This window comes from Lepidochelys olivacea (assembly GCF_965140295.1).
Source record: "Lepidochelys olivacea isolate rLepOli2 genome assembly, chromosome: 4".
Lineage (NCBI taxonomy): Eukaryota > Metazoa > Chordata > Testudines > Cheloniidae > Lepidochelys > Lepidochelys olivacea.
In genome coordinates, this window is record NC_140414.1 from 91,457,277 (window position 1) to 91,482,984 (window position 25,708).

The 25,708-nt window shown below is 36.7% G+C and overlaps 1 protein-coding gene across 3 annotated transcripts in view; it reads right to left on the reverse strand.

The window, feature by feature from the left end:
* SLC7A2 (solute carrier family 7 member 2) overlaps positions 1–25,708 on the reverse strand; it is a 109,854-nt gene that overhangs the window by 14,316 nt on the left and 69,830 nt on the right. For 2 of the 3 annotated variants that reach the window (XM_084626207.1, XM_084626206.1), the window contains exons 2-8: positions 20,210–20,598; positions 18,583–18,738; positions 12,919–13,084; positions 12,160–12,296; positions 10,945–11,167; positions 8,416–8,555; positions 2,402–2,504 (exon numbers count right to left, since the gene is read on the reverse strand). In XM_084626207.1, the coding sequence (XP_084482333.1) occupies positions 2,402–2,504; positions 8,416–8,555; positions 10,945–11,167; positions 12,160–12,296; positions 12,919–13,084; positions 18,583–18,738; positions 20,210–20,585 (1,301 nt within the window). In that variant the 5' untranslated portion in view covers positions 20,586–20,598. Of the gene's footprint in view, positions 1–2,401; positions 2,505–7,943; positions 8,081–8,415; positions 8,556–10,944; positions 11,168–12,159; positions 12,297–12,918; positions 13,085–18,582; positions 18,739–20,209; positions 20,599–25,708 lie in introns of all 3 variants that reach the window. The other variant, XM_084626208.1, reaches the window with a different exon arrangement.

Genomic DNA, 25,708 nt, shown 5'->3' on the forward strand with positions numbered 1-25,708 from the left:
TTAGATCACAAAAGGAGCACCATTCTATAGCTTATAAGGATGCCCTGCCTTGAGCTATTTCTCTGACCTTGTCAAAGGCTTTCTGAAAGTCTAAGTACACTGTATCCTCTGTGTACTTAGAACATAAGAGGGGTCATACTGGGTCAGACCAATATCTATCCCAGTATCCTGTCTTCCAACAGTGGCCAATGCCAGGTGCCCCAGAGGGAATGAACAGAAGAGGTAATCATTAAGTGATCCATCCCCCGTCGCCCATTCTCAGCTTCCGGCAAACAGAGGCTATGGAGACCATCCCTGCCCATCCTGGCTAATAGCCATTGATGGACCTATCCTCCATGTATTTATCTAGTTCTTTTTTTAACCCTGTTATAGTAATGGCCTTCACAACATCCTCTGGCAAGAGTTCCACAGACTGACTGTGCACTGTGTGAAGAAATACTTCCTTTTGTTTGTTTTAAACCTGCTGCCAATTAATTTCATTTGGTGGCCCCTAGTTCTTGTGTCATGAGAAGGAGTAAACAACACTTCCTTATTTACTTTCCACACAACAATCATGATTTTATAGACCTCTCTCATATCCCCCCTTAAACATCTCTTTTCCAAGCTGAAAAGTCTCAGTCTTTTTAATCTCTCCTCCTATGGAAGCTATTCCATACCCCTAATAATTTTTGTTGCCCTTTTCCGAACCTTTTCCAATTCCAATATATCTTTTTTGAGATGGGGCGATCACACGCAGTATTCAAGATGTGGGCGTACCATCGATTTATATAGAAGCAATATGATATTTTCTGTCTTATTATCTATCCCTTTCTTAATCATGCCCAATATTCTGTTTGTTTTTTTGACTGCCGCTGCACATTGAGTGTTTTCAGAGAACTATCCACAATGACTCCAAGATCTCTCTCTTGAGTGGTAACAACTAATTTAGACCCCATTATTTTATATGTATAGTTGGGATTATGTTTCCCAATGTGCATTAATCAACACTGAATTTCATCTGCCATTTTGTTGCCCAGTCACCCAGTTTTGTGTGATTCCTTGTAGTTCTTCACATTCTGCTTTGGACTTACAAAACTACTCAAGATAGTGATCATCTGCAAATTTTGCCACTTCACTGTTTACCTCCTTTTCCAGATCATTCATGAATATGTCGACTAGTACTGGTCCCAGTACAGACCCCTGGGGCACATCACTATTTACCTCTCTCCATTCTGAAAACTGGTAAATTTGTTCCTACCCTTTGTTTCCTATCTTTTAACCTATTACCAATCCATGAGAGGATCTTCCCTCTTATCCCATGACAGCTTACTTTGCTTAAGAGCCTTTAGTGAGGGACCTTGTCAAAAACTTTCTGAAAATCTAAGTACACTATACCCACTGAATCCCCCTTGTCCACATGCTTGTTGACCCCCTCAAAGATTGGTGAGGCATGGTTTCCTTTTACAAAAACTATGTTGACTCTTCCCCAACAAAGTATATTCATCTATGTGTCTGATAATTCTATTTTCTACTATAGTTTCAACCGGTTTGCCCAGTATTGAAGTCAGGCTTACTAACCTGTAATTGCTTGGATCATCTCTGGAGCCCTTTTTAAAAATTGGTGTCATATTAGCTATCCTCCAGTCATTTGGTACAGAAGCTGATTTAAATGCTAGATTACAAACTACAGTTAGTAGTTCTGCAATTTCATATTTGAGTTCCATCAGAACTCTTGGGTGAATACCATCTGGTCCTGGTGACTTGTTACTCTTTAATTTATCAGTTGGTTCCAAAACCTCCTCTAATGACACCTCAGATCTGTCCAGAATTTACTGATTCTGGATTGGGCAAATCCCAAGCATCTGTTTTCAGTCTCCTTATTTATTGATTCACCAGATGGAAACATACTAGAAGGTCAGGATTTGGCCCACAAAGCAAATTTATTAGAGTATTTATACTATTCACATATAGCTCCCACAATTTACTGTGCTTGCTGTATACAGTAGGAGATAAACTATAAATTATATTGTAAAATTAGAAATACGTTTCTAGCTTTGAATGTTTCAATGTTTTGACATGAGGTCCTTCTATACCATTTGGAGCTGAAGACCGTGTAATTTATCTTTCAGAAAGTAAAACCCTCTTAGATTTCAAATAAGGTTTTGGATTTGATCTATGCCCACACTGGCATTACACGGTGTCTATTCCTAGTGTATATCCAACTCTGAAGGGACACCACTCTGGTAATCATTAAATTAAGAAACCACACACAGATTAACATTTTACAAGAGTGAACCTAATTTTACAATATGTATGTACCTAGAATAAAAGTTATACAAACAAAAATGGTATTTTAAATGTATCCTGCATAGGACAAAATAAAATACAGCAGAACAAACAGGGGGGTGAGGGTGGAGCTCACCTGAGGATGAGAACACAGGCTGCTACAAGTGAGTAAGCAAGAAGTGTACCAATAGACATCATATCCACCAGAGCCTTTAGGTCAAAAAGAAATGCCATTATAGCTAAAAAAAGAAGAAAGAAATACAGAATATGTATGAAAGTTATATATTGAGAGTTAAGATTTTTAAGGCAGCTCAAGAGGCTATGTATGGAGTTTTTATGTAGTTGACTTACAAACAGTAATACAAATGAAACCATGGTAATGCATAAAAATGAATTATCAAAGTAAAGACCCACATTTTTAAACTTGGTTGCCTGGAGTTAGACACCTACCTCTGTATGTAGGCATTGAAATAAAATTGGTCTCTTTGCAGTAACCCTGAGCACCCACAGCTCTCAGTGTGGTTGCTCAGCACTTCCTGAGAGTCACATTTATTTGTGTACCTAAATAGGGATTTAGATGCCTACTAACTTTAGGCAACCAAGTTCACAAATTTTGGCCTACTTTTTTGTTTTCAAATATAAGACACCCGGAGAACATCTAGGAAACACTAATGAAAACCTTTCAGCCAAAATTCTCTATATACCTGCTATGTGATTTTTAATATAGTTATTTTGGACATTTATTTAGTTGTATAGTACACTGTCATGTAAAAATGTCATTTTCAGCTATGAAAACTGATATGTAACATAACCCTATGTGAAAATATTTCTCACTTAAAAATATAACACTTTATTTTTATTAAGGTATTGTAGGAAATTTTGGAGAATATTAATTATCAAAGAGCCAGATCCTGCAAGTGTGCTGTGCATAGAACTCCTACTCAAATTCCACAGGCTGAGGGCTTGCACAGTCAGAGCCTGAAACCACAAGCTTACAGTGGGATCCAATCTACTGACATGCATGTGGATCCAAGACAGACTGGATCAGGACCTTAATCTATAACCGGTACATGTAATGTGTATGTACTAGGCCCTAATTCAGCAAACCACTTGGGAACCTGCTTAAATCCCATTAAGCACATCCTTAAATGCTTTGCTGAATTGGCGCCTATAGACAAGAGTAAGTCAAGTTAAATGTAAATTCAGGTTGAATAAAATCTTAGTATTTTTCAGATGACTGCATGACTTTTTAATAAACAGCATTATTTCAAAAGTGGCTTATTTTACGCCTTCTCTGGCATGGCAACTTCACTGTGACTTCCAATGTGTTTCTTGTTCTAGCCTTAGCCCCATCTAGATGGCATTGACTGTTTGCGTCCTCCTTCTCCTTTCCAGTTTGCTTGAAGCAGATCCTCAGAAACATCAGAGCTAACCAGATCCTTTTGTATGACATTCATCCATCTAGTTTTGGGTCTTCTAATTCTCCTCTTACCCTCCACTTCTAAGTTTAACATCCTGTTTTCAATATATTCTTCCTATTATCTTTTTACATGCCCAAATCATCTACACCTTAGATTCTGTCAGCTGTTCTATAATTGATATCACCTTCAAACCTCTCCTAATTCATTTGTTCCAAATATGGTCCATCTTAATAACTCCAAGCATCCTTCTTAACATTATCATTTCCCTTGTACTAAAAATCCTTCCTTCAACATCTCTTCCAGTGTCCAACATTCAGAGCCCTACAAAAATACAGGCCTAATTACCATCTTAAATATCTTACTTTTCAATTTGATAGGCTTCCTCCTATTGCAGATCATTCTGCTCAGTTCTCTCCAGGCCTTTCCTGTTCTGCTTATAAGTTCATCACTGAGTTCACCATTATCCTGTACTACCAAACCTAGGTACTTGAACTTCTGTACTTTTGGTAGTGGCTGGCCCTCCAGACTCTATAGATCCGTTGTCTTCCTGCAAGTTATCATTGAATGAACAGACCATATATTCTATTTCTGCTGATTTTCATGCCATTTCTTTTCAAGTATACATCTCTATCTCTCTAAATCTTCTTCCGCTTCCTCTTTGTTCCCTCCACAAGCACTTCATCATCTGCAAAAAGCATGCACCAGGGTGCCACTCTGGATGTTCTCAGTAAGTGCATTGAGCACCAACATGAACACAAAAGGGGCTTAGTCCAAGCCTTGATGTACTCCAACTCTTACTAGAAACTGTTCAGTTTCTCCAAGTGGCCTTCTGACTGCGATAAAAGCACCCTTGTGCATGTCCTGGAGGAGTCTGATATAGTCTTCAGATATCGGTTTCATTCCCATACACCAGATGCCTTCTCTCGGAATGTGGTCATAAGCCTTCTCAAGACTGATGAATACTATGTGCAGGGTTTTCCTCTTTTCTCTATATTTTTACACCAGCAAAGATAGCATTCACTGTTTTATTGACTTGCCTGGCATCAATCCAAAGTGACGGTCACTGATCTTCACTTCTCGTCATAGTCACAATAAATAAATTGTGTGTGTATATGATAATGCATGCATTATTTTTATATTACATATATGTATGTGCGTGTATATATATAAAAAGCATACACTCTCCCACCGTCTTGATTTTATATATATCACACACACACACACGTCTTTTTGATCATGAAGAAAAACAGAAAAGATTAATTCCCCAAAATAAGACTGCAATATTAACAAAATCTGCTAGGCTAATAACTAATCCAGGAATACAATTTCCTTAATGATCATGGAAGCACCCTACATTCACTAGTCTTGTGAACAGGGAGGTTTGTACAAAAACTATGAAGCATTCTGTGAGAAGATTTCTCATATATTTCACTGCCTAGGGTGCTCAGAGACAGCACTGACAGGCAAAGCAGAGGGACAGCAGAACGTGCATATGTTCATAAACCAAAATAAAGGAATTCGATTTCATTTTCATCCTTCCAGTCTTAAAGTGTTCCTGTACATTACAAGTCAATTTTATCATACTCTAGCTAACTATAGCATATGATTATTATATTTAAAATATCACAGCTTTTTACTTCGTATTTTTTTTAATTATAGCATTATTTGTGATCAACAAGATGCGTGACTTTATGGCCAAAAAACTTTTCAAAAATAATCTGCTTTTGAAGGTTAGCCACATTAGTATTTATACAGTACATTTCAAATTTCTGAATACACTATTAGTGGCAAGACAAAAAATAGTACATCTTTAATATTGTTAGCACCAATGAATGTAGGACATATATTCATTTTGGCAAGGTAAGTAAATATATTTATGTGAGCATAAGCTTTCGTGAGCTACAGCTCACTCATCTGATGAAGTGAGCTGTAGCTCACGAAAGCTTATGCGCAAATAAATTGGTTAGTCTCTAAGGTGCCACAAGTACTCCTTTTCTTTTTGCGAATACAGACTAACACGGCTGTTACTCTGAAATATATTTATATTATCCAATGCAATCTCCATATTTCCCTTTCCCTTATATATGAGAAGCTTATGCAGAGTTTAAAGGATGTTGAGCTTTGAACCCACACAAAGCATCCAGAAAAAGACAATTTCACTTTAAACAGTGTTAAAACTACCAAATATATGCTTGGAGAAAAATACTATCAAAATGGACACAAGCTTATAATTATTGTATTTCAAAATTTATATATATATAGTTCCATCAGATTAATTTTTTCCCTTAGTAGATATAAAAATTGCAAACAACTATAAATCTTTTATATAATCGATGCTTACTCAACTTCTAATTATTACCTATCAGAAGAGAAGTCAAACCTATCACAAAATAGTTGGAAACTTTGTTAATTCATTTTAGGTGCACATCCCACGTTGTTGCCATAAGTGCAAATACAATTCAGGGAGATATGCAGCACTACAAATCCAGGTAATACCTCTCATTAGCCTGCTGCCTTTGGTAAAATATGATTGGACTGTGAGCCAACCATTTTGCTGTCCGCAGAATTTCATTATCAGAATTATTATATAAGAAAAAGGACAAATACATATAATTATGTTTGGCCTCACCTGTAGTTCTGACTTGATAACATAGTAAAAGGTCAAAATCCAACCTTCTTAACACTGTTTAAAACTGTGAGACTATCCATGCTCAGATTTAGTAGGAATACCAGATTACTTTCATGCTGCATTCATCAGTTTTAACAGATCTAGTAAATTTAAGCCTACAAGTTACTAGATACACATTTTCTTAAAGAAAAAAGAAAAAAAAGTTACCTGCTGTATCAAAAAACTTTGTTCTGTTGGATAAACCACCTGCCCACACAATTACACCCCCCAAACTGGCTTTGAATTTGAAGTGAGCTGTAGCTCACAAAAGCTTATGCTCAAATAAAAGTGTTAGTCTCTAAGGCGCCACAAGTCCTCCTGTTCTTTTTACGGACTAAAACGGCTGCTCCTCTGAAACCTGCTCTTGAGCTGCTGCAACCAAGACTGCATATTTCCACTCATCAGTTTACCCAACTGGGAAAAACATTTTTCCTTCTCTTCTTCTGCGTCGGTTCATAATTCCACCAAAATGAAAAATCACTTTTGATACCAGATTTCCACATTTTTCCAAAATATAGCAGAAAAAGGAGCTGGTGCAACATGAAAGCAATCTGGAAAGTCAGATTAAGTGTCTCTTTATAAAGAGTAATTCTCCATTATAGATTTGTACTATGACATAAAAAAAAAGACAAATTAAGGCCATTTTTTAGATTATGAACTATTTGGGGCATGACCAGGGCTTCCTTTATGTTTGTAAAGCTCTTCAAACAAAAGGGTCCTGACTATGGCTTGTAGATGCGACAGTATGATAAATAATAAATAAATGTTTTAGTCTTATCTGAATCTCTTGGTCTTTATCATCTGGAGCCAGCCTACCCTCACTTTTCCATGCAAAGCTGACATTACACTGAAATCAGTACAGTATAATTTGTGTTCCAGGTACATGAAGCAATACAAGAGATATGCATTTTGACAACAATGAAAGAGTTTAAAAAAGAAATAAATAAATCTCCACTTCGAAGTGTAGGAATTTGCACACTAAATGGTAACAGCTCCTGGAAATGTTGCTTTGATGCATTCTGTATGTGTGTACATACACACATACATAATGATCCTAGTAAAATATCTGTACTAAAAATAGATTAGTGCCCTTTATGGGCAAAGAATGTGTAAAATTTCCTCTTTTTTAAAACCATTTTGTAGTTGCCATACTGAAGATCATTCATAATTTTATTTCTTTTTTTTACCCCATAACAAAAACACATCCCCCCCTAGTATTTCTAAACAATTAAATACATTATTCTTGAACTAAAATTTCCTATACCCAAACCTCACAACAGAACATAGTCCAATGGCTGAGTTATAAAGACAGTTTTATTCCAGATGCCCCAAAGTAAATAACTTTTTGTCTGTAATGCAAAAGAAGCCAAACTTAGAAAGCACAAAAAGTTGCGAGTTCATTGACATCAAGGACATCACCGCCACCACGATTGCCATGATTTGGAATTCTTATGCCCTTCAATTAGTCAGCAATTTTATTCCCAACTTACATGCATGAGAAGTTAACAAGCAGTCCCTTCTTATAATCCATGCACGTGCATACAAGGTTCAAATCCCAGTTTGAAGAAACCTATGTTTTCAGAGCTTACCAGAGATGACCCCTGCTGTCAATGTGGCAGCAACTGGTGTCTGCCTCTTACTCACTTTGGCAAGAAACCTAAACAGTAAACCATCTCGTGCCATGGCAAACAGAATTCGGGGCAGAGGGAACATAGAGCCGAGAAGACTAGAACAGAAAAATTTAAAGTTCAAATACACATTATTAAAAGCATTGTAGTCTACTGGTAAAGTCAACTAAAACGGGAAGCTAGGAAAAGCTTATTTTCATGTTGTTTTGTTCTTTTGAACCTGTGCTTCCAAAGCACTTGAGATTACATAAATAAATAAATAAATAAATAAATAAAGTCTGTGGTAGGAAAATGGTTATTTTACCTTGAGACAATCATATTTTATGCTTTCAGTCAAAAGCAAACCAAAACTTGCCTGACAGTATTGGATTTCCACACACGCAATGCGTGAAGCAGTGCACCTTTCCCTACAATAATCAACTCTCAGTCTCACCTGCTACTGCACCCGATGACAAAGTAGCAATAACTGGAGTCTTCGTTTTGGAATTGATTTGAGCTAGACATTTGAAAAGCAACCCATCTTCCGCCATAGCATAGATTACACGTGGCATTGGGAAAATGGATCCAAGAAGACTGAGTAAAAAGCAAACACATGCAACATGGCAAAACACAATTCATGCAAGGTTATATCATAGAAAAGAGAAACAATGCTAATTAATGGCATGTTTCACTGAAAACAAAATTTATGATGGTAAAAATATTTATAGACCAAAGATACTACAGTTTGGACACAAATAAATTTATTTTGTTTCTGAAAACCACTAGAAGTTTTGTTCACAAGTCTGTGGTAATGCAATTGCTCCATTGGAAACAGTAGTAAAATAGCTAAATAACTTTTGCCATCACTGTAGATCTTGGGATACTAGTGAACCAGGAGCATGGCCCTGGTTAACACTAGCTATGCAATTAAGCATTATTGTTCCTTGAAAGATTCTGTCAGTCAGCAACAGTGAATCACACAAGCAGTAACACCTCACACATTCTGCAGCTCCTTATGACAATGTTAATCAATAGTAACTCAAAGTAAGCACCACACAGTTTACACTTAACCCTATTATTTCTTTCAATTAAAGCACCCATAGCCAAGCTAATTTATTATTCCTGGTTTTATTTAGGAACGGAAGGTAAACTATTTTAAACTGTTGATATTTGCAGAATTTGAAAAGCATTTTGAACTACAGATGACTCAAAGCTCCTTCTCTATTTAAAATATTTAAAATTTGTCAGGTTTCTTCCTTTCACATCAAAATAACCATACTAACAACCCCCCGCCCAAACAAACAAACAAAAAACCCACACAGTATAGCCTCTGTAACAGCCATATAACTTCTTAGCAAGCTGAAACTGAGGTTTTACTATACAGTCAGGTTGCCTTTCTTGCTACAGAGAACTGAATACATCACCTACATATATTTAGTGGGTGTGCAGCTTTTATGTTCCACAGAAGCTAAGCCACTTTAGCACTGCTTGTGAAAAGTAGCATTAAAATTAAATTCATGTGCAACACTACCAATCATTCATACTTTAACTGGTTTTGGTGCTGATTCAGGAAACCACTTACGTACCTACTTAAAGTTAGCATGTGCTTAAGTGCCCTTGCCCAATAAAGATGCTTTCGTGAATCAGGGCCAAGAAATCTGAACTTGAAGAATTAGTAATATTTCCATACTGGTATCACCAAAACCTCTACATATTTTTATTGTTGTGTCTGTGTAGAAGTTAATTATGCTTCTTGTCATCTTCAGACTGCATTCTGGTAAATAATGGAAATATATAAATACTGTAAAAATTTTAATCTCAAATGACATGGCCCAGGAATAGGTAAGCGTTCGGATCAAAGCAATACTCCCAACATATCAGCCTACAACACTGCCAAGTAAAGGAATTAAAAGTAAAAGGTTTTTTTAAAATTAAATTAATTTAAAAAATAATTTAATATTTCATTAAAGTAAGATATTACCTCTCTCAGAATAAACTCGGGTGTTAAAAACTTTAAAATACTTTGGAAGAAAAATTAGGAGATCAATAGTTATAATTTGGTAATCAATGGTTTTACTTTCTATGTAAAGTTTTCTTCTACGTTGCTTTTTTCTTTGCTCTAGTTTCTTTGCTCTAGTTTAAACATTTGCTTTTATATTTTATGGAAGACAAATATTATAAAAATCATAAAACTGCTAGAGTCCACTTCAGGCATTACTATAGAAAATTATAATCCCAAAACTAACTGTACAAACACAACTTAGTTTACATACACAGGCCTAAGATTCTTTTAGCTTGTCATTTAGAGCTCTTTCCTTTTTTATAATCTCCCACCCCAGAGTCTTTCACTTGATTATTTTCCACAATCATTATGCTTATCTTCTATACATGACTACTCATGGACTATCTCAGTGACATCAACAGTACTCCTTAAATAGGCAAGCCTGCTTCTTTTTTAGGCCAGCTGTTGAACTCATACATCTCCCACTTCTTGAGGCCATTTAAACCACTTTACTAACATACATGAGCTCAGTTAGCAGAAAAGGAGACTATTAAGTCTGTTCCTAAATGTAAGTATGAAGACTACTCTATTGTAATAGGTTCTTATACCACGTTACATGTGGGCTATAATATATAGGAAGATGCATGTACTGTAAAAATTAATACATCTCACAATCTAGTCAACTCTTCCAACTAAAATAATATATTTGGTCACACTTTATATTAAGATTACATTTAAGGTTTGCCAATGCTTAATTATTGATAGATGTTTTCATCAATTGTTACAGAGTCCAACAGGTTGTTTACAATTATGACTTACAATCACTTACTACTCATGTAGTAACATGCTTATAATATTTATTAAATGTTAAACCTTAAGAAAATGTACCCTCAATATAAAAAGTGTGACCATACATTGAAATATATTGTATTTTTAAATTATCTTATTTCCCAATAAAATTAGTAGTTTTTTCTTCTTTACCTTGTAGACAAAGCACAGAGTGATCCCACTGCTACAACATACTTTGCAGGACCCCATCCAACATATTCAAAGGCTACAGGAAGAGGACTTTTCTCATCTAGAAGATAGTATGGCATCATAAGAGTCAAAGCTGCCGAAACACCAAAATAGGCCATAAAACAGACAAGCAGGGAAGTCACAATTCCAATGGGTATAGCTTTCTGAGGATTCCTGACTTCTTCCCCTAAGGAGGAAAAACAAACATTCTTACTCATCTAGGAAAATGTTTGCATCTTCTACTTTAATGTGCATTAACACACAGAAAAAGGTAAGTTTTGCAGTCTAAATATTAAGAATAATAGCTTTAATATTCCATATAGAGTAAAATCAATGATACAGTATGTAACCCAGGACTTTGTGGCCAGACATAGCACAAAAAATTAAGTTAAGCAAAATGACATTATATACGGAATTGTATCTATCTATCTATCTATAATTGCATCTATGTCATATATATAAATAAAATTTATATTTTACTTTAGAGAGGCCAAAATCTATAATTTTCCACTTATCAATACAATTAGTCTTTGGAAAGTTGCTCTGAAATGTCCCTAGCCTCTGTTTGCTAGAAGCTGGGAATGGGCAACAGGAGATTGATCACTTGATGATTACCTGTTCTGTTCATGGCGAGATGGACCATTGGTCTGACACAGTATGGCTGTTCTTATGTTCTCTGCGAACTGCCTGTACCCTACCTTCCCCGAGGATAAGTAAGTTGTTGATCTTTTACTGTGTTGAGCTTCATAAGTATTAATTGCACATTAGTCTAAAAGAAGTTCTAAGGAATATGCGGCCTCTGAGTTTGTTTTTTCTAAAGCTACAATGAAGAATGTTTAAAAAAAAAAAGGCAAGATGCCTGCCATATGGGCTTAGCAGAAAGAGCTTGTGCTGATCAGTTCCCACATTCTGCCATTGCCATTGTAGCTAACTGCAGGCAAAGAGAAATTTATTCACACTGTAATTTTGTTTTTCTGTGGAATGAGAAAGCCACATTCAGGAGTGATCTCAGTCTCTTTCTAGACATGGTGATAGAGTTTAAGAGCAGAGATAGACAGACCGATACAGAGGCAGACAGGGAAGAAGACTAGTATATATATAATTACACATTTTGACCACTAACTTTTTACTTCAAATATATATATAGAGAGAGAGAGAGAGAGAGAAACCCCATCTTACCAGTTGTTGCAATGCAATCAAATCCCACAAAGGCATAAAAACATGTTGCAGCACCAGCCAATGTTCCTGTAAAACCATATGGCATAAAACCACCGGCCCCAAACATGCTTGTCACGTTCTTATAGGAAGAATAATTTCTATAGAAAATTGAAATACAACAGAAAAAAGGCATTTTTAATTTGCGATAGAAGAAATCTAATAGTTTTTTATCACCAGTAACTCTACATGAACACTTTTAAAATGCAGAGTAGTCTCAAGATAAGGATCTTTTTACAAAGCTCTCAGTACAAATACCTTTGTATGATGTTTGAGATAAAGATCTTCTATCACCAAAAATTCATTAACAACAGAAAAAACTGGATTATCAAATAAACACTACAAATCCTGGTCCTGCTCTCATTGGAATTAATGGCAAAACACCCACTGACTTTAATGGCACAGGATCAGGTCCAATATCTTTTTGTTAATCACATCCTGTACTGCAGTTAAATAGCTATCTTTAGAAATATACACTGATAGCTTCCCAGGTGGCTAAGCCTGAGATTACTAAAAGGCAAAAAAGTAATTAGTATAAAATTTAATTCTGTTTCAGGACACAAGTCTACATTTCCCAACAAAACAGTAAATCTAAACCTGTTGCTACAATGCATAGGCTACCAGAGATGCATGTACACCAGGAGCTGTCATCAGAGGCTGCTTAAAGTAGGAACAAGAAAAATGGAAGAAAATTGACAGATGAAAAGGAAAAAAAACAATTACCCTGTCTGTGCTGTGAGGTTTATGAGAGATTCTTCACTTATTTTCCAGTTGTCAGCTTCTCCTTTCACAAAACCAGAAATCATAACAAAGAGGAGAACCAAGATGTTAACAGCAGTGAAGATCTTATTCACCCATGCAGATTCTTTTACTCCAAAAGACAGAAGACCTATGAAATACAAGAGGGGATTTTAAAGAATTAACATCTCCTTTAGGAAGTAAAATAGCATCTTTAATAATGTATACATGCTAACGTTACTAATTTTAGTATTTAGTTAATGATACTAGATCTATAGCTTTTAGGTGTTAGTACTAGGTTAATGAGCACTTCAATACTATGATAGACACTGTATAAAAACTGTAAAATGGAGACTATTTTTAATCCTCTCTCTCTCCAAAGGCTGATGACTGTCTTCTTGACTGACATTAATTCCATTTCTAATCCAGCAGGCAAAAAATATATATGGGAAGTGTAGCTTACTTCGTTCCTGTGCCCCCAGTCCATACTTCTATTTGGGATAAAGGAACTTCTAGGCTTAATAAAACTAACATAAACATTAGTAAACTCCTGAATTCAAAAATGCACATTCATGATTAAACTCTTGAAATGATCAGACAGTCTATTAAAAATTACATTTGCTTTTACACACACACACACACGAAACACACTTATCAGATTTAATTCTTCTTCCATGAAAGTGTAGGATATAGTCTTGCTAGCATGTGTGTGAGTTAGCAAAAAAGAGAGGCATTCTCTCTGTCCGTAATTATTTGAATTCTCTGTCTACAGTACACATGGTTCAGGAACTGGCACCATGCTGACTTTTAGATTCTCATGTAGAATAGTAAAAAAAAATTAAATTTAGAATTTTTGATTTAAAAAAGTCAAACGTTTTAAATGCATGTTTTTTCTTCCATGTTTTGACCAGTTCTAATCTAATGTTATCAATGCACATCCCAAAGCTGTCCCTAATTCCTAGAATAATGGGTCTAGAATAATAGTGGTTTTCAACCTTTTTTTCATTTGTGGACCCCTAAAACATTTTGAATGGAGGTGCGGACTCCTTTGGAAATCTTAGACATAGTCTGCAGACCCCCAGGTATCCATGGACCACAGGCTGAAAACTACTGATACAGATTATTAAAATAATTAAAGGACAAGCATCTATTTAGCTCCTAAACAACTTTGATTTAGAGAGTTTCTTGATCTTTTGTATTCTTGTGCAAATCAGGATATAAAATAAATGTATTTCTACATAGCAGACTACTTTATTTGCACAATCTGAACATTTTCCAAGGGAGACCCTGCTGTGAAGTTAGACGGGAGACAGTTGAAGCCTGGTCTGTAGTTTAGCAGAATACAAGATGACAAATTGGGATGGGGAAACATGAAATACAGTAGAAAAATCTCACACCATTTCTCTGTGAAAAAAAGTATTTCCAATAATGCCACACCTATATGCTTCCCCTCATTATTTAGAGATTAATTCTGAAAATTTTAAGCCTATCAAGATAATGTCTAAATAAAATTTCTGATTCTGTTAATGCAACATAAGACACATTCTCAGAAACTATGGAACTATCATAAGAGCTACTCAAGTTTTCTTTGTTGGTGGTATTTTTATTGGCAGAAGAAGTAAATTGTTTTGTAGACCTTTAAATCTCCCTCTTACCCCAACCCTCCTAGAAAGGAGTTTCTCAATGGACCTAAAATGATATGAAATCCAGCATGCAAAATGTCTTAAAAATGAATCTCCATCTGTAGAAAGAAAACATGAAGGAACAGGTTTCCATGGACTATTCATTTGGACAATAAAAATAAAAATGTGTGAGTGGGGATCTTCACAAACTTCTCCTGCTCCCACTGAAGGCCATTCTCACCGATAGGAGACCTGGGCAATTGTCTAGTGTGCTATAAAGTAGAGTGTGATATTCTCCATGAAACACCTGTCACTTTGACACTCCCAGTGCTGTAGCTTTGCTTAGCACTGAAACCAGTGAGCTGTGTCTGGCACTACCCAAACTGCAGGACACCCCCGATTCGACTCTTCCTCCTCCTCTCTCACTGGCAGAGATCTGCAAAGTTATTTTATGGCTGGTTCAGCTGTACTGGGGAAAGTGACTTGAGGGCAGAAGAGGAAACGAATGGAGAGGGAAAGGGAAGGAGAGAAGTGATGTCTTAAACAAGGAGAATGACAACAGGGTTTGGAAGAACAGAAAACACAGAGAGAGAACACAAATGAAAAGGGGACTAGACAGAAAGAAAAACAATGGTCTGGCAGCTACTACCTAAATTTAAGAAGCAATGCTTTCTGATTGATTGACAACAACTGGGGAGGCCCACTTCAGATAAAGAATGGTAAGACAACAGAAGAAAATATAGATAAGTGGAAAAATTAAAAAAATAAAACAAAAAATCCAGGCATCATTCTTTTCATCTTTGAAACTCTCTCAAATTAAAGACTTTTCCAGAATTTGTCTTTCTCTGCAGCAGATGGCCATCATCCAAGTTAGGATTATTATTGCTACTAATTAAGTTTCTTCTCTTTCCATTTCTCACACTCTCTTGTCTTCCCCATTTCAGGCTCAATCAGTTGTACTGATTGATTTCCACTGCACTCCCTAAGATGCTAAAATGACCAATTAAAAAAAATGGATTCTAGAAATTTTTCCCTACCAGAGCCATCAAATCTGGGACAGCCAACTGCCAGCAGCTGGAACTGTACATGTATTAAAAGGGAGCCCAAATTTCTTGTCTTTTTGAGAGTTTTTTGACCACAAGACAGCCCTGATTCTCACTACTAACGTTCACTAGATGAACAATTCCTAGAAGATGGAAGGAAGGAGGAAGCTATCCAATACTGTCACAAACTGTGTAAACATAAAATTGGTATTCTCGACATTTTTAGCTGTTACAAACAATGTGATTTTGCTTTTTCCTGTTACTCTGGATAAATAAAAAGGCAGATAATATTTTATCTACCAGGGTTAAAGGTCTGGAATTATTACTCCAGACTTCTCGTTAGATTTTTTTTTAATATGGTTGTCTTTTTTTCCCCCTCCCTTTTCCCCTGCCCCGTCTTCTTCATCATCTTCTTCCTCTTCCAGGACCCAAACTGTAATCTTTCCTCCAGGCCATACTCCTTTGGCAATGTCATAGTAAGAGAATAAAAACTGAACTGTAAATGCAACTGTCTGATTTCCATTCCGTAGAGCAGCAGCCAGGATGGCTAGTGTCTGCTCAGAAGGGAAAAGTAGCCCTTTTGCTAGTGGCCACAGAGTACTGCCTAAGCATTCTCTAGCAGTTCTCTTCTCAGCAGCAGCCTGCATGTCTTTTGAACCAATTCAATCACCCGAATATAACATAGCTCAAAAGAATGAAATCTGATAGGGGGATTTTGAGCATGCTAAGTGGGCTTCAGTGTCTAAATGAAGTTCTTGGCTATTCCCTAACAGAAATTCAACTGGAAAAGAATTTTCATGAGACTGTACCAATTGTAACAACTAATTTGAAACAAAAAGAGATGCATATAATTTTAAAAATAGGTTATTAGCTTGTTAAATCTACAGAAATTCACTGTACACAACTGGCAACAAGAGGTACCGGTAGTTGAGTGGGAAGAAATAACCTTATGATTTAGTGTTCTGTAAATACTCATCTTTATTTATTTCCTCAGCTTCATTGTCAGACCAAACCTCTGTTTTCTTCCTAATGACCAAATTTCATTTTAAATTTGCAAAGAAAATTACTCCTATAAAATGTATATACAAAGAAAAGGGGGAATTTCTTAGGGCCAGGTGATCTAAATAGTAAATGTGCCAATAAATGGCTAAATGACACTTAATGATATTCAGACAATGATTGTCATCCTATTACCTCCATTGCAGTCTGACTCCATAATGCTGCAATTCCAATAACTGCTGATAATGTTAGTAATTCACAATCAAAGAAAAAACATTTACAAGACTCATAGGATTGTGCACTCAAAATTATTGCTGCTTGAAAATTAGTCCCAATTAGTTTCCAAAGTGAAACTATCCTTTTCTCAGAGCTCTGATTCATTTTTTGCTGCTTGCTTATGGCAGAGGCAAATATGCTGCTGTTCACTTTTGTCAACAACCTCACAAACTTCTGGGTAAAATTTCCAAAAATACTTAATTGATTTAGGAGACAAAGCTCAGTGAGACTTAAGCTTCTAAGTGCCTAAGTCTCTGTTGAAAACAGGACGTAGGCACTTTTGAAAATGTTATCTTCTGCCATCTTTTATTAAAAGTAAATAATGAATAAAACAGAGCGCATTAATGCATCAAAAATGCATGTTTACCCACATAAGCAAAATCCTGACATTACTGTAACCTTTATCCTCTCTTCCCTCTACATTATTCTTATTTTTTTAGGCCTGGTCTACATGAGAAAGTTTCACCAGTCATGCCACCCTGTGCAGACACTCTTATTCTAGTCTGAGAATAAAAGTGTCCTCACTGGGGATTATAGCAATTTTATAACTTTATAACCAATTTATAGTCTAACTTTCCTGTGGAGACAAGCTCTTAGTTGATTGGTTGGGTCAGGTATCTATTTCGACTGGTAACTCTTCAGGGCATGGGCTGAGTCATCTATCTATCAAGTATCTAGCATTCTTTTGATGCAAATAAATAATAACAAATACTACCATTCTAAATATGCATACTGTTTCATACTCTGCATCACCAAAACATGAGTGACTTTTACTTATGCAGAACAGCCACTCTGAATGTAAAAACTAGCCGTGTTTATTTTCATTTCTGAGGGAACCAGATCCCCATGGAAACAAACTATGGTTAATAGTTTAGTTGTCTGGTGCCAGTGGCTGGGATTTCCTATTGTAAAGTGATGCATTAGTAAAGATGTAATCGAAATAAAATTATTTATTGTTGTCAAAAGCAAAAATCCAGTTAATTTTACCAACGCTCACTGTTATCAAGGAGTATCGGAAAATAAAGTAGTAACCGAACAGCATGCAGAAACAACCTATCCATTCTGCACGCTCAGAGTGCTGAAGGTTCACATTGGATGGATGGATGGACTGTGCTTGTGTCTTGGAGTTGCCTGTTAGCTGACACAAATTCTAGCCTGTATAATTCTTTTGAAGACTGGAAGTGGGAAAAAGTTAAGTTGTACTAAGGAAATAGCTTGTGAGGAAAGGATTAAATGAAAAGTTAAGTCAAATATCCACCAAGAAACAATGCTTGGTTTGTGGGCAGTACATTATAACACTGAATCACAAAGTTTAAGATTGTGATATTGCTGAAAATATCCACTGCCTTTAGAGCAACCAAAAAGAAAAAATACAAATGCTGTCTAACTATTCTTTTATTGTCCTTTCTACATTATGGATTTTACACAAAAGCTCTCATAGCTGATTACCTCATGACTTAGATGAAGTTAAAAAAATGTGTGTATATATTTGCTTCTGATTTATAGAGCCACTATATCAATGCTCTCTATGCATTTATATTTCTCTAAAATATAAACAGTATCTTGATAAGAGAAAACATTAGAACTATAATTCATCCTTTTTTATTGCTTGTATAAAGATAGTCGCAAAATCTGTTCCCTGCCTCCAATACATTCTCTATTATTAGTCACCATGACATTCCTAACGTAAAGAGATTTCTATTTCTTACCTGCCAGAAGCAATATCAGACATACTGCAAAAAAGTCTGGATACTCTGCTAGACCAGAAAAATCCATTCTGAAGTAGGTTCTGAAAAACTGACCAATTTGTTTTCCAAGAAGTTCATCAAAGGTGCCACTCCACGCTCTTGCAACACTGGATGTACCTTCATAAAATACCCCCCAAAAAATAGGATTTTGTACAAACACGATCATACAACAGTTAGTACTATAGAAAGAACATGTTGCTATTTGTATTTAGAAAGATACAATTATTGTTAAACAAGTGGGCTTTTTCTCCATAGATTTTATTATAGCAATTCATATCTACAAAATTATAGTATAATATATTAAGCTACAGTAACCATATCCCAATTTACTGCATTAGAAAAGTTCAAGTAAACTCTTCTATAATAGCTAACTTTGATAGCATAATAATCAATAATAATTTTTCATTTAGAGTACTTTTCATTATATTAGTTCATTATATTATATTTTTATTTAATCCCAAAACATTCTGCAAATTTCAACTGATATAAAATTAACTTCCCTCCTTGCTAGAGTGCAGCCACTTATAAGGTGAAACACGATATGTCTTTAGCAATGCACAGTAATACCACACAACAGTTTAGGACAGGAGGTGAAGAATAGTTTTTCGAGCTGGAATTACAGAAGTTTAATTAGGCAGAATGAAATTGCCGGAGTTTGAATTTACCCAGCATGCAAAGGTTAATCCCCAACCCTTGAAAAAACGCTACAAAACCACAAGCAATCAAGACCACATTTTTCTATCAATCTCAAAAAGCAACATCCCCATCAGCAGAGTGTCCGCTAATACAATACTTGGATGTACTGGGTGAGTTGTGACATAAGCCATGGTCTTGCAATTGAACCTGCACATGTGGATATGTGCACCCACACAGTACATCATTAACTTAATTGACTCTTAATTGACGCTGTGCAGTTGCACGATCACTTTTGTTCTGGAAGGAAGCATGATACTTGAGTCACAAATATCACTTCTTCCCTTCTTCCTGACTTACCAAGGTGTCTCTCTGAATCTCTCCCATCCAAACACTGACATTTCCTAGTTCCAGCTAGATTCACATACAGTGGGCTATCAGCCCAAAGCTGGTATGTCTGCAGGACACTACATCGTTGATGGAGTTACATCAATTGATACTTATATTTCATGATTTGTTTTCAAGTGTAGTTCTACACTGATGGCACCGTCCCTAGATCTACTTCCTGTTTGTATCCAGAGACATTTACACTTACTGCTTTTACTCCAACTAGCACTGCAGAGCCAACACAGCAATGAGAACTGAATTAGATTCTATTTCTTCTTTTGCATCATCAACAGAATTGTTTGCCACTATTTTCCAATTAGGTACACTTACTTAAGCTGTTGAAGAGAACGGATTTGCAAAGACATCACAAAGTACCTATTTTGGCTTGAAGAAACTTTATTACAGGGGATGATGCATGAGAGGGAAATAACCCAGCTTGACTATCAGATACCAGGGTGTGTCTGAAGTAGTAGCAGTTAAGAAAAAAGAAAGAAAGAGCCCAAACCTAAATTTTAGTTTTAGTTTTCCCAGTCACCCCGTCAGTTTTACACTGGTCTCCCAAACTTACCTATAACGTATGATAAAATGAGATTCCAGCCAGTGATAAAAGCCCACAGTTCACCAACAGTTACGTAAGTATACAAATATGCAGAACCAGTCTTGGGAACACGAGCACCAAACTCAGCATAGCAAAGACCTGCCATCACAGATGCCAAGGCAGCAATGAGGAAAGAAATAACAATACTAGGTCCAGAATCTGCTTTTGCGACTTCTCCAGCAAGTACGTAAACACCAGCACCAAGAGTGCTTCCCACTCCCAGAGCTATAAGGTCCACAGTGGATAAACATCGGCATAACTTGGAATCTTCAAGACTGTCCACAGAGACAATTTTTCTTCGCAACAGACACCGAACAAATGACAGAACTGGTCCACAGGGTATCATTTTGGATGAGGAACTAGAAATATAAAATAGGTCATTAAAAAACATAGAAGGTATAATATAAACAAACAGTCACAATTTAACCTTCCAAAAGTCACTTTACTGATGGATAATAAATTTTGCATTTAAACAAAATTGTGGGTCATTAGCAATAAATAGTTTATACAGAAATGTCTCCCTACCACCTCTTTTCATTGCTTTGTTAGACTCCGTTTACTTTCTGACTTAGCTGACTGACTGGAAATGTAAAATATACTATATGACAACTGATTGTGATTACAGTTTAAAAAAAACTCGAAGATGAGAGTCTGCAAGCTAATAAAAACACTTCAGAAAGATTCTGTGGTGACACACAAAAGATACTACAGGCGGTTGGGTATCTAAAGACAAGGAGAAAGATGGTTAAAGAAATATGAATTGTCTGAATGTGACTCAACATACCTCCTTACAAGACACGATCACATTCATGCATGTATCCTGTTCCATGAAAGTAAACAGAATTACAGTGATTTCTCAATAAAACAGAAGAGATAGCAAACTTACCCCACTTTTGTTTTCAGCTTACACACTCTTTTCAGAAAATTTTCATCATATTTAAAACTTAACATATGGTAAAACAAGAACAAATAACATAATTTTATTATTGATGGCTTGCCCTCAACCTTCCCTACAACAGAACCAAAGCGGACAGCTACTACCATATCATACAACCTGTAAGCTGCTTTACCAATGACATAATTAGGAGAAGGAGCAGCACCAATATACCTAAGGATTTTGTATTTTCAGATTCCAAATAGAACTCTTTTATAAAAACTATTTTGATGGAGCCAGAGCAATGCATGATTAGATTCATACCACATGGAATTTGCTTTTAGAGTTCTCTTTAGTGAAAGCGGTTTAATGTCAATTTTTGGAAGGCTTGTTTCTCTCCCTTCTTCTATCAACAGCATCCCAAAAAGTAATTAATTCTGGAATATGACCAAAGAATTTAACCTTGTAATTATCTAAAGAAGATTTAAAAAACACAATAAAAATGTTCATTTACCATATAGTAACTGTGCTTCTTCAAGATGTTGTGGTCAGATCACACTGCAGGTTTGCGTGCACGAGATTGGATTGTTTTGAATAGCAATGTCCGTTGGTGCCATGCACCTGCCCTGTCCTCCTCATGCTCCTGTGCCTGGACATTAAAGGTGGAGCAGCTCCAAGCCTCCCTCCATTCCCTCACAATTCAAAGTCCTTGTTGCTGAGAACTCCAAAAACAGAAAAGTGCAGGTTGTGGGGATCTCAAAAACCAGTTACTGTAGGGTATATAGCCATTCTCTCTACAAGAACATGTCAATGTGGATCTCACTACAAGTAACTGGAAGGCTGTATCCCCTCAGGATGGTGGGAACAAGGTGTATCAGTTAAATACTGGTTGTAGTTTGGTATCCTGAATTTGACATCTGCTCTACCCAGGAGTGTCAGAACCCTGGTAGAAGTGGGAGTGCCATGAGGTCCTGCCCCCTGCTCCTCTCATCCCCCCGAGGCCTTGCCCCCGAGCCAGGCAGGAAGCCAGAGCTAGGCCGTGTTAAGACCTTCCACCTGCCATGGGCAGGGGGCCAGGGGGCCCAAGAGCAGTCCATAGCCAGTGTCCCCTCCCCAGGGCAGGTGGAGGTCCAGGGCTCCCCACAGTGGCCTGTGCTTCCTGGGCAGCTCTTACACCCAGCTCCAAATTCCAGCCTGGCCAGGGAGTGGGGCCTCCTGGGGAAGAGATGCAACAGGGGCGGGGCCACAGAGAGGGGCTGGGCCTTGTGGCGAAGGGGGTTAACGCCCACCTTAGCTCACCCCACCGGGAAGAGGTTGGTACTGATGGCAGGAGCTGTGCTTCACGGTGTGAAAGCTGATCACCTTATCACCGCTCCACGCCTGCCCAAGGCTTACAGCTTGGGGGGCAATGCAGCCCCCTGCCCGAAACTACACCCATGTTTAAAAGTGGGTGAGCATGGCCCCTCTGGCTTCTCCAGTTCCAGCACCCCTGGCTTTACCCACTAAGTCCAGTGCATAATGCTTGATAAAGGTCAGTGGATTACTCCATGTTGTTGCCTGGCAGCTCTCAGAAATTGGCACATTTCTGAAGGAGGCAGAGGATGTTGTTGAATGGGAAAGGTACAGCAGAGTTCAAGCAGCAAGACTCAGCAACCAGCTGGTAAGTTGGCAAGAGACACTGTGATATCAATTTTGGTATCCTCTGCAAGAAGGCTTGACCTTTAGAATGCCTGGATGTGGCTATAAACAGATGGGATGATGGTTTTTGGCAATGTAATAAAGCAGCATCCTGGGCATATGTAGTGTGTGTAATTTCTTTACTTCCTGTGCCAAATGTGGCTTCAGGAAGAAAACTGGCAGGCTGGTCGACTGATTTAGATGAAATTCTGAGACCCCCTTAGGAATGAATGTCAGGTGAGGTATCAGCACTTCCTTGTCCCTATGGAATGTAATATAGGGGGTTCAGCTACCAACTTCCAAAACTCACTCTCACTCCTGGGTGAAGGGATCTTTGTGCAATACCATTGAGAAGGAATACACCAGCATTCAGAAGGAGGAATATATCTCCTCATTGAAGGGCATTAACATTTACTTTACCACTTTACGTAATATGTCACAGTTATCCTCACTTCGGCCGAAATCAAGATTTAATGTACAGATACAAAATTACGAAGTTTTTGGAGATATGTTTTATTAAAGAATCAGATAATTATCAGACATCCGGCAACACTGCAGACTGCTCCCACCCTTGTACCAAGGTTAGGCAAGTATGTACTCGTGTAGATTAGTTAGATTAGTATGTGTTGATACTTCTTTTGTAAGGGTTGATCAATGAGACGTGCTGAGTGCTGCAATTACGGAAAAATGTGACGCAAGACGCAACATTTAAGGTATCACAAACAGGTATATTGCAAAAAAAAATAATGTTTTTGTTTATTGATATATGAAGATATCACAAGAGATATTAACCACTTAAGCTCATTTCTCACACGGGCTCCCGTTACCGGTACATTTGTTCATTTGTACATGCTTCCATATCACTCTGGAGGACTTATTTTATATGTCATCTGTTCAACGGTCTTTTGGTAGCGTTGTTTGTAATTTTAAATTTACTGAAAAAGTCGCGTGCAGCAGGCATATAAATATACAGTAAACATTTTTGCATAAATTAGGAGTGATTTTTGTGATATATCCAGAGTGATTGGAAAATGTCCAACACAACTTTGGGGGTGAATCCTTAGGTCATTTTAAGAAAAAACATTTCTGTGAACACGTGTCCTAAAATTCTTCCTAAGGGAGCTACAGTCCCTTCAAGGAGGTGACGAAAAGTTAATTTCTGATTAATATCTCAAAAACGCTTTAATATAAAGTAATGAAATTATGTCTGTGTCTAAGCATTAGTATGTGCTACCATATTACATCATCCAAAATTATTTAAACCATAGGCGTCCTAAATGGCGGTTGGTCATTTTTATTTCATATTTCAAGAAAGGCTTGTCATCGACTGCCCCTGGCTATGAGCGGTAATATTATGTTCCATAATAAGTTAAGAATTTTTGGTTATTATTTATTATTACGTTTAAAATTTATGGTTTCAAAGTTGAAAAATAAGTAATAAGTAAAATTGTTTGTATCATTCTAAGCATCTAAGCAGATTAAAATTTTTAAACAGTTTTCTCGAAAATGGTTAATTACACAAAATAAATTAAGAGTACCATTTTAATGCATGTTTTAGCATTAAATCGTATTCCAGGGTCGTATCTGTTAAATAGTCAAAGATTTAAAAAATATTAAATAAAATTGGCCCAGTCCCCCTAGTTCACGACGCCTGTAGTTTAAATCATTTTATTTGAATGATGTTGTATGATAGAACATTGGAAATAAACTTTAATGGGAAAGTGGATTCAAATTGCAAGCACAGTCCTTTTAGTAAAGACAGCAAATTTTTGGAAATACGTTTTTCCTTCATCAGGCTGGAAACATTATACAAGATAGAACCCATTATTTGCTCTACCTTGTATTATCTATTCAGGCTGATGAAGCAAAAACATATTTCTGAAAATTTGCTCTCTTTACTAAAAGGACTGTGCTTGCAATTTGAATCCGCTTTCCCATTAAAGTTTATTTTCAACCTTGTAACATGTAGCCTCGTTACTTCCCAACAATTAATGTTGTAGAACAGCGATAGCACGTACTAACGCTACGGCACTTACCAAATTTCATTGACATATCTATATTAAAGCGTTTTTGAGATATTAATTAAAAACTTGGGAAATATTTCAAATATTTTACTGCAAAATTTCATAAGAAAAAGTAACTTGCAATTTATAAATAAAAATTTATATTAATTATGTACATTAAAATACTTCTTACTTCATTAAAACTGCAAGAAACATTAAAAAAATTAAAATATACTTTAATAATAATTTTGTGTAAAAAGAAAAGGCGATCATTTTTGTCCAGAAAATCCAAAATAAATTTGAAGTACCTTAAGTGGTTAAGATATCACAAGCAGGTACGTTATTAAAAAATGTAATGCTTTTGTTCATTGCTTTTTGAAGATCATAACAAGAAACATTTGGATGCGGTAGCAGCACATGAAGATTTGGCCGTGGCTTCAACAAAAAATCAAATCTGCCCCCCATGATTGAAAGCCGATTTACGGAAAAGGATCTCAACGACGTCTTTAGTTTTGAATTTGAAAAGCCCAAATTTGGGCTTTTGGGAAAAGCAAAGAAGAAATCAGCAACGTGCAAGCTGGAAGAGGAAGCGAATGGCAAGCTCAAACCATGTAGCTTCAAGACAAGTGAAGCAAGTGCCGTGAAAAGTTTCAACCATTGGCGGCATGTAAAACGTAACCTCCTGGAAACAATGCGGCTCTGGTTACAAGAAAGGACTAGGAAGATGAGTCAAAACAGAAAGCTGACATGGCTAAACAACGTTCATCTGGCTCTTTGAAAACTCCTGGAGAAAAGATTGTTTGTGGAGCTTCATCTGAAAAGAAACCCAAAATTAAGCAAACAAAACTTGACTCATATTTGAAGTCCTCAAAGGTTATAGTCACCATGGATGCCAATACTTTCCGGGAAGGTCTG